At 31.8% G+C, this 10,204-nt stretch overlaps 1 protein-coding gene across 1 annotated transcript; it reads right to left on the reverse strand.

The window, feature by feature from the left end:
* Nucleotides 1–3,922: 3,922 nt before the first annotated feature.
* LOC129971922 (zinc finger protein 287-like) lies at nucleotides 3,923–5,221 on the reverse strand. The gene has a single exon (XM_056085899.1). The coding sequence runs from the start codon at nucleotides 5,219–5,221 to the stop codon at nucleotides 3,923–3,925; it is 1,299 nt and encodes a 432-aa protein (XP_055941874.1).
* Between the last annotated feature and the right edge of the window lie 4,983 nt (nucleotides 5,222–10,204).

Raw genomic sequence — 10,204 nt, forward strand, 5'->3', positions numbered from 1 at the left:
AGGATTTTTTTTTGTTTTTGTTTTGTTCTCGCTTATGGTTTAAACAATACTTTAAGATCAAAATTTTGTTAGCTCATAATTTCGAATTAACTTAACTAATAAAATTTTGGTTTCCGAGAGTAATTTTATGTATAGTTTATAAGTTTGATGGGGAAAAAAATAAATGTTGCCATTTGAAATTTTGAAGTTTGTTCTCATTTCAATTTATAGTCGGACCCTATTGAAATTTATTATTCAAAATTCCTTAGAAGTAGATTAATTCCTTTCAAATAATACCTTTCTTTGACTGTATCATTAACGATGCCGGAATATATACCGAATTGTAACAATACAAAAATACCCTGAATTGACTATAGGCCAAAAGATTTACTTTCATTTTATACTTTCGACTATAAAAACAACGCAGTTTTGGAAACAATAAAACGCGAGATATTGCAAAATGTATCGATTCATCAAAGCAACTTTATTATGCATAAATCTAAGACAATGCATTGCTTATAGAATAAATATTTTTATAGAGATTTCAAATATTATTAAAAACCATTTTTATTTTCTCGTATATAGAGGAAGTATTGTAATCGCCTAAAAATTCAAACTCAAGATTTGGACGAATCTCCATGTTTTGACCTCCCTGAGTGAACAAAACACATTTTTGCGAAATGTCCGTCGGTCTATCTGTCTGTGACAAATGCTGTGAATGTATGGATGAATTTTTGTATTCCATCTTTACACCAAACTTGTAGATTTTGAGCAAAATACTTTGAGGTGAAGCCTGCCTCTCCGGCCTTTCCAATATAAGTTAACACGACAATTACAAAAGGAAGAGAGCTAGATAGATAAAATTTGGTAGACCGATTTAACATGCTTATAGTAGACACCTATCAAATTTTGAGTCAAATCCAACAAAAGGTCGGCCGGCTGTACTTCCAGAAATATATAAATGCAGTAATTCAAAAGCAGAGTGTTTTAAATGCATCAAATTTGGTATAGTATTTTGTGACTAATCAGCCTAAAACACAAATTTTATTTTCGGGTAATATTAATTGCATGATAGGGATAAATCGCGAAAAAAATCGTCATTGATCACACGATAAATTCAGTAAAAATGTCAAATTTGCGCCAAAGATTTATTTCGTAACTATTGTACGCTAATGCCATGTAAGACTTTCTGTGGAATAGCTGGTTCATTAGAGAATATGTGAGAAAGTTTTGCGGAGACCTCTCCCGCTTGTTTTCTGTTTGCTAATTTTTCGTTTTGAAATTTTCTTTCATTCGGTCAAGTCATCAACAATCGCCATATACCATACTTTGTTATTTTAAGACATTAATTTTATCAGTGGTAAAATGTATTCAGTAATAAGATGTTTAAACATACTTTTTCTTCCTCCGTGTAAAATTTATTTTAAATTTAATTCTTTTAAAAATTACAAAATATTCTAAATAGAAATTTGATATTTTTATATATACTTATATAAAGCTCAATGTGTGTGTGTTGGCCCTCTACAGGCCAGGCCATTTGACCTACAGCTACCAAATTTGGTATATGTATACCTTAGAGGTCGAGAATGTGCACCTGAGGTCCCTTTTTTGAATTTTTAATTAGAATTTTAATTATTAATTAAAAGCTAACTTTCCCGCCAAAAAATCTTCCATTTTCTCCACCGCCAAATGAGTAAGACTCAGTTTTTTTTTCTTCCCCAACAGTAATGAGGCTAGGGTTAAAGTTTTTCGGCCGATTATTTCAAACGATTCTATTTATTTTCTTAATGTTTGATGCATTTAAAATTAAACATTGTTAATGAATCGATCTTTCAGATTCATTCTGAAGTACTTTTGAATTAAAATAACACAGAATAAATGAAATTTAAAATGTCTTATCTGCATAGCGTTACCCCAACTGGTGTAGAAAAATCACGCATTTGCGTTACCGTAACTGGCGTCGTTAAAAATTCACGCATGCGCATTGTGTTCTGATTGTTGACAATATTATCAACGGATGATAATTGATTTAAATTATTTTTAGGTTAGTTGCATGCTTTTGTAATTAAATTGTACTTATGTTAGTTATATATATTCAGTAATCATATTACAAAAAAAATTGTTTCAGTAAAAAATATTATTATATTAATTGCAGATTAATCCTTTCCACTTTAATTTAAAGTATAAATCCTACCTGGAGATAACAGAAAATTAGATACGTTATGACTGAAGACGTTTATAATATTATGAGTGAATTATATGACTGTCAAAATTTGAAATTTTAAAATATTTTGATGAAGAAGCTATTAAAGTAGAAATTGAATAAAATATTTAATTATTAAAATTTTAACGAACATTAAGATTGGCGAACCGGCAGGTCGCCAAAGACGGCTAGTATATAATAATCCTTAACCTTGTAAATAAAACGGAACAATATTGACCATTCATTTATTTAGTATCTTTCGTATATTAATGTAGGGAATACTCAACTGCTGGAGGAAAATCCTAGAACTGTTGAGATAATTTTGATATATTTTACAAGCTATTAAACTAGGTAAAAAAAAAAAAAAAAAAAAAAAAAAAAGACAAGAACATGCACTGAAAAATATTTATCCTTATAGACAACCTGCTAGAAGAAAACTCCTACTCGTAACCACAGCCCTATAACTCGATTCTTGACTGGTCCAAACCGGAAAGCTATCTATGTAGCCTTCAAAACAGCCATAATCAAAAATGGTAGCCTACGGAATGGTAAAAAGATGTACGTAGATTAATTTTTGCAGGGAAATTCAAATCAAAACAATTATATATATTTTATTTTTCAGAACAATAAACAAGCCGTTGTATTAGGTGAATAATTATGGATGGGATTACTTTTCCGGGTATAAAGGATTAATTCAGATTATTTTGGAATAACGAAATGCATAGTTCACCTTTGCTGGTCAACATTAAGAATTTGAACTATTTTAATTGTTGTTTTTCTTTTATTTAAATACATATGTTTTGAAATGGTGTGCATTATAACAATTTTATACAAATGTGGCTTTTACATAAAAAATATTAGACTTGAGAAGATATTAAGCTCGAGTAACGTAGTATCAGTAGAATATAAATTTACAATAACACAAATACAAGAACTTGCAGAGTATGTTTAACTTTTGGCTGTATGCACTTTGAGCATATAAGTACTCAAGATTTCCTGTTGATACTGCATCTTATAAGATTATATCTGTCAAGCTGATAACAACTTGTAATGATGTCATTAATGTTATTTGTTTTATATCTGTGTTTAATTTATATTAACGCCCCATTTTAAAGCAACACGAGGGCTATTTTGGGATTGACCTCTTAATTTTGAGCCAAGAACAGATGACGAGAACGACCCCTCTCCAAGCTTCCACACCACACAAGAGGAGGAGCATTTGGCTCTAACTGTTTTTCCGGTGGAATTGGGTTTCGAATCTGAAACCCACTGGTTCCGAACCCGAGACCTTACCTCCAGGCCATCGAGGCTCTGTGTTCATTTGTTGTGCTCCTTTTAGTCTATTTTAAAAAATTACTTTTTTCTGTGTGTTTGTTTAGATGATTATTTGACCTACGGTTTCTAAAATCACACCGATATGAAGGCAAATTCAAAAAACGAGACACTTGTATTTATAGTATCTTATTTATTAATTTCAATTAAATTTTCGAAGTGAAAATATAAAAAAATTGTCATTCATTAAAAGAATTTTTTCAAATTTTTAACTTTTTTGTGCAAACCTTAATAAAAGCAAGATCTTCGGGATACTCCAAATCGTGATGAAATGACATTTCGAAAATCATGTAACCGGCATAAATAATAACAGAAACAGATTTTAAAATTTCTTTAGAGAAAACAATGCATGTTATCAGTGCAAATATTTTTCACCGTGGCATTTATAGAGATTTTAACTATAATAGATTATTTGGAATGGGAATTCTGATGATGCCTTTTGAGATTGCGATTTCGTGATGTGGAATAAGGGCAAACATCACACTTGAAAGGTTTCTCACCCGTATGAACCCGATAATGGGCAGTCAAATTATATTCAAGGCGATATTCCTTATGACATCTATCACATTTATATGGTTTTGGATCACTGTGATTCTGCAAATGAAGGTCCAACACCGATTGATTTTTGAAACTTCGTCGACATTTCCGACATATGAAGACGGCTTTTAGCTTTGTATCAGTCGAGTCCTTTTCAAGACGAAATTGTTGAGTCCAAGGAATCATTTTATTCTCTTCCTTTAATCTTTCTCGAGAATTACCAGCTGTTAGCTGTGAAACCGTGTTCGAATCTTCAGTAAAATGCACGTCTTTTGGTGGATGGCTTCTTTTTTCACATATCTCAGTGATATTCTGCGTAAGAAGGTTAAAATCCTCATCTGTTGTCTGCGTACTTGCTTCTGTGATTAGTGAAACAGGAAAAGATTCTTCTTCTGTAGTTTGAGTACTCGAGTCTTGGACTGGTTCGAGAAAAATAAAATCTTCTTCAGTTACTTGAGTTGTTGCATCTGCTGCTGAAACAGGAATAGATTCTTCTTCTGTAGTTTGAGTACTCGAGTCTTGGACTGGTTCGAGAAAAATAAAATCTTCTTCAGTTACTTGAGTTGTTGCATCTGCTGCTGAAACAGGAATAGATTCTTCTTCTGTAGTTTGAGTACTCGAGTCTTGGATTGGTTCGAGAAAAATAAAATCTTCTTCAGTTACTTGAGTTGTTGCATCTGCTGCTGAAACAGGAATAGATTCTTCTTCTGTAGTTTGAGTACTCGAGTCTTGGATTGGTTCGAGAAAAATAAAATCTTCTTCAGTTACTTGAGTTGTTGCATCTGCTGCTGAAACAGGAATAGATTCTTCTTCTGTAGTTTGAGTACTCGAGTCTTGGATTGGTTCGAGAAAAATAAAATCTTCTTCAGTTACTTGAGTTGTTGCATCTGCTGCTGAAACAGGAATAGATTCTTCTTCTGTAGTTTGAGTACTCGAGTCTTGGATTGGTTCGAGAAAAATAAAATCTTCTTCAGTTACTTGAGTTGTTGCATCTGCTGCTGAAACAGGAATAGATTCTTCTTCTGTAGTTTGAGTACTCGAGTCTTGGATTGGTTCGAGAAAAATAAAATCTTCTTCGGTTACTTGAGTTGTAGCATCTGCTGCTGGTACATAATATCCAGGACTCGCATTTCCTATTTCAGGCAATACCGAATAGAAATCATCATCCATTTCAATCTTTCTGGATTCTTTGCTGTTAGATATTTAGCATAGAGGAAAAGAACATCAATGAAAACTTGAACAGTAATAAAATCTCTTTCTTTTTACTGCCCGGGCTGAATGCCAGTCATATGCTTTGTTTTGCTACTGTTGCCAATTGACTGGTTGAAATGCGATGATTTTTGGCAACAAAAGCAATATTCCCATAATGCCAAATCAATAGATATTAAAAACCGAGATTAGAGAAGGATCCGAAGATAATGATTATTAAAAACAGCTTTTTGAATGAGCTCTTTGAATGAAGATCGATATTAAGTTTTGCAAAAAGGTTTGAACTATGAGTTGTGTATTTGGAACAAAACAAGATATGTTCAATGTTGTTTTCAAGATTACAAATTTGGCAATGAAGATAATTATGTAGACCAAATCTATTGAACAGAGCTGGAGTAATACCCATCTGGGTTAAAATACATGCAGCTATCATATCTTCTCTTCTATTTTTGAGCCATGGTGTAAGGGAAAACACGCTGGGAACATTCCCAATAGATTCTTGATATTTGCTATTTTGAAAAATATGATATGTTTTTTGTAGTTAGGTTTCCTGACTGACGGAGGTATTTGATAAAAAAGTTGCTTTCATTTTTAATATGCTTCATTATAATAAAAGTTGCTTTCATATTTATAAAGAATAACTGAAAGTATATTTTTCTTTTTAAATTAAATTCCATATGTACTCTGTTTAATATCCAACAATAATATGTTCTACCTGATGATTCCTTGTGATTAGGACTGCTTAGGGCACTATCAGACCTTAGATGCATACTATCACAATGCTTTAAAATAATGAAAACAAATTTTCGTAACAACTGATATTCTGTGACCTGAGATTCTCCTGTTCAAATCGGATTCAGCAGAATATCTTTTTTGTATGCGGATTTGTTGGATGTTGATTCGGATAAAGATCTGATATCCTCGAACTATGTGTCATATCGAACCAGTTCAGATTTAAATATTCGTCATCTTCTTATGGTTCAAAATTAAGAAAAGATCACTGAGGTTTCGGAGAATAAAAATTGGATTCTAATTTTAATAAACTAAAAAAAGATTTAACATTCGTCCATAATTTGTTTTTTCCTCCCTTTCCTTGTATTTGAAAAGTATGAAATCATTATATATGCAGTTATCTCCATATTCCACAAACGCACATTTGGTTGGCTATTTGAGGTATTTCAAGAAGAAAATGAATTATTCACTTTGTACAAAAGAATCGAAGTCATATGTGGACTTAAATACTGGTTTGGCTGATTCGTGACCTTCGTAAAGGTCGCGGCTAATTACAATTTTTGTGCTGGTGGTAGACTCTGCATTGCTAGAGGTGCCTGTAATATTGTTACGAATCTGTGATGCGGCTTTAAGACATAGTCGGTTCCATAGAAGGTCCCAGAGCTTGGCGACCATTTGGCGACTTTGGAGCCAAAAAAGATTATACCCGAAACATCGAGAATTTTCCCGATCCGTCCAGTAGGAACGGGATGCCTCGAACGTTCCTGATTGGTTGAGAGGCTTCTAGCCCCGCCCCCTGAGACCTATAAAAGGAGGCGGCCGCGGCCGCCAGGGTCGTCGTAGTCGGGATCGACGATAAAGAACTGGCCTTCCAGAGATAAGCGGAGCAGCTACGGAGTGAAGCTAGTGCTGAACTAAGCTGTGTGCTACTGTCTGCAGTAGAGTGTTGTATGCTGCACGTCTGGGCTGAAGATAATCGTCTTCTATGCTATATATAGTTGTCGTCTTTGTGCTGTCCTGTGTGCCTTCGTGTAAATAAACGTCGTTGTTTTATTTTCTACTGACGCCTGCTGATTGAGCGTTCTCCACACCATGTAACTTCCACTATCCAAACGAACCCGGGAAATTTCGTAACAATATCATTACTTTCACTTTTCACGCACCTTGCCCAATGATGACCGGAAGAATGCATATAACACACACTTTTAATCATTAAAAATCTCAACCTTACAGAGATTTTTGTCGCCATTGTGGTGAATTTCACTTTTTGTTTAAAATAAGGTATTTTACATAACTCTGAAGATTTTTTTTTTTAATTTTTACTCTGAGGCATTATTTTTAATGAGTGGTTTCTAAACTTGGTATAACTTTTTAAAGGAATTGGATATATACGTTGTACTGTTTATTTTTAGTTTTTCTTTAAATGATGTTTAGTCTAGTAGTATTTTTTTTTATTGTTTGTCTGGGAAAAACAAGGTCAAAATTTTTATTCTGCCCATAATATTTGATGTACCATCTTTCAAAATTATAACCATAGTTATTTTTTTTTCAAGCAAAAATTTTGATTTTAATGTAACGGAAATATTGTTTTAGTTAGGAATAAAAACATTTGCACGTAAATGTTTGGTCTTTTTTTGTGGAATTTTCATTATTATTTATTAAAAATGAATTCATGTTGCAAGACGCTGTAAAAATTTGTTGAAATCGTTTCATACAGTTCACAGAATTTTATGAATTAAGTAATTAATTTGATGAATAGAAATAAAATATTGAAAAAAAAACAATTATTGGCAAAACGAAGTATTGAATAACAAGTTTAGTTATATTAACGTTCCGTTTTAAAGCATCACTAGGGCTATTTTGGGATTGACCTCGTCATTTTGAACCGCGGTCAGATGACGAGGACGATACGTGAGCCGGCACGAAGGCATTACTTACATTAATTAAGTTAGCACGCATTACTTAAGAAGGTTACTTATAGTTAAGAAGGCATTACCTACATTAATTTAAAAAAAAAAAACGATTATTGAAGGATTTCTTATCCTTGACAGAAATTTTATCTCTTATATATAATTAATTCATGCAATATTTTTAACATCTTTTGGATTAATAAACAAACATAGTTATAATATAAATCTTACTTGTGAATAATATGGAAAGAAAATGTGATGCAATGGTAAAATTATTGGAAATTACAAGTGACATATTCATAGATTATTCAGAAGAAAGAATATTATAGTAGATCTTTAATCTGTTCTGGGATTATATGACATGTGTATTGATTGAAACCAATTTCTTTTATTCTATGAAATCACTCAAGTCTTCTCAAGAACTATAGGAAAATATATTATTACAATGGCAGATTATAACTCTTTTTTAAGACATGGTTCTCTACAGTAATTTCAATAAATTTTCAAGCCTTGACACTGTACTAATGAATTTACTTCAGAACATATTCTCTGATCTGCACTTTTAATGGTTTGTTTCCATACTCTCATTTAAGAATGCAGTGGGTTTGTGTAGTTAAGAAGTAAAGGTAAGCATTCTTTCAGTACATATAGCAGTAAACAGTAATCAAAGAGTAATAATGTGCTTGCACGATATGCGATTTCCAGGTAGCTCAAATGTTTTCAGTGAAAACTGCGAGAAGCTGAATTTTTCACTATTAATAGTCATTGCGAAGAGTAAAGAATTTTAAAACTTCTTACTTATATCAGAATAGAAAAAAGAAAAGAAACAGAATAAAACAATGCTGAGAAAAAATTACTTTCTGAAACTCAACACTATCACTACTGTTCATTTCAGTATCCCAAAACTAAAACTTTTTGACGATTCTACCTTGTTAAGGGGCAAGATGGAAAAGAGTGAGTGCATTCCTGCAATTCTACAGCCCTGATTTCTGCTCCATTAGATACTTTTTTGCACATTTTCCCCCCAAATATGTATATGAGGTTTATATCGTTTTTTACTGTACTATTTTCATTCAAAATTGTGTATTGACTGCTTATATGGCTAATTCAAGTGGCGAAAAAGCTTTCAGAAACTGCACAAAGAATATTTCATATATCATTAAATGTGACCGTGATTATCTACCATTGTTAATCGCAAAATGTTATGAAAAGATACAAAGAAAAAAAAAGTGTTTGAGCATAAAAAATTATTTTTTTGTAAAAGAGTGAATTGCCAAATTTTAAGAACAGAAATCTTTCATTTATTACGAATTATTTTATGCTTAGACCCTTACGGTAATCCCTTTAAAATATTTTATAATGAATTAGTATTTTTACTGACAATATTGCAAGTTATAACAGTCAGTCACAATAAGTTCTCTTTATACAGCTTACTTCTGTGGTAATGGACTACCTAGCTGTAATTATATATATATATATATATATATATATATATATATATATATATATATATATATATATATATATATATATATATATATATATATATATATATATATATTACCAGCTATCCACAATGTTTATGCCTCCTTAGTTCGTGTATAATCTGAGTTCATTTTATTGATAAATGTAAACATCTCCTCCTTTTATCTTTCCTCTCACATCTATTTTCACTTAATAAACGCATCCTGATGCAATTTTAAATCATTATTTAGATGCAACGTTTGCAAATAAGTTCAAATATTTTTCAAAGAAAACAAACTGTTAATGTATGCTACCTGATAATAGTATGATATAATAAAAATCTACAAATAATAAAAGATAAACTATGAAACCATGAAAAACACAGGATGCAAGAGAAAATAGATTGATTGCCATACTATACAAGTGATAGCCCGACATAGCCAGAGGCCATACAAGTAACGTGATGGGGCCACCAAAGAGCCTCCCTACCTAGCACGAAGTAACAAACAGTTGATGGCATTGGACACTTGCAAACAAGAAAGAAACGGATATTGGTAAAGAAAAAAGAATAGGGGAAAAAATTACATTACATATATATTACATTACATCCATTAAAAATGGATAAAATACATAAATGTATTTTTTACATTAAGAGAGAACTAAAGACAAAATATTCTTAATAGAAGATTTAATGACAGGAATTTTTATGAGTTCTTTGACGTCAAGAGTCATTTAATTTCTTGGTCCTTTGAGTTTGTGTTCTTGCTGTAGTGCACAAGCTTTGATCACATGATTTATAGATCATTCTTCGGGGCTACATTGAAAAGTTGAACTTTTG

This window comes from Argiope bruennichi, chromosome 6 (assembly GCF_947563725.1).
Source record: "Argiope bruennichi chromosome 6, qqArgBrue1.1, whole genome shotgun sequence".
Lineage (NCBI taxonomy): Eukaryota > Metazoa > Arthropoda > Arachnida > Araneae > Araneidae > Argiope > Argiope bruennichi.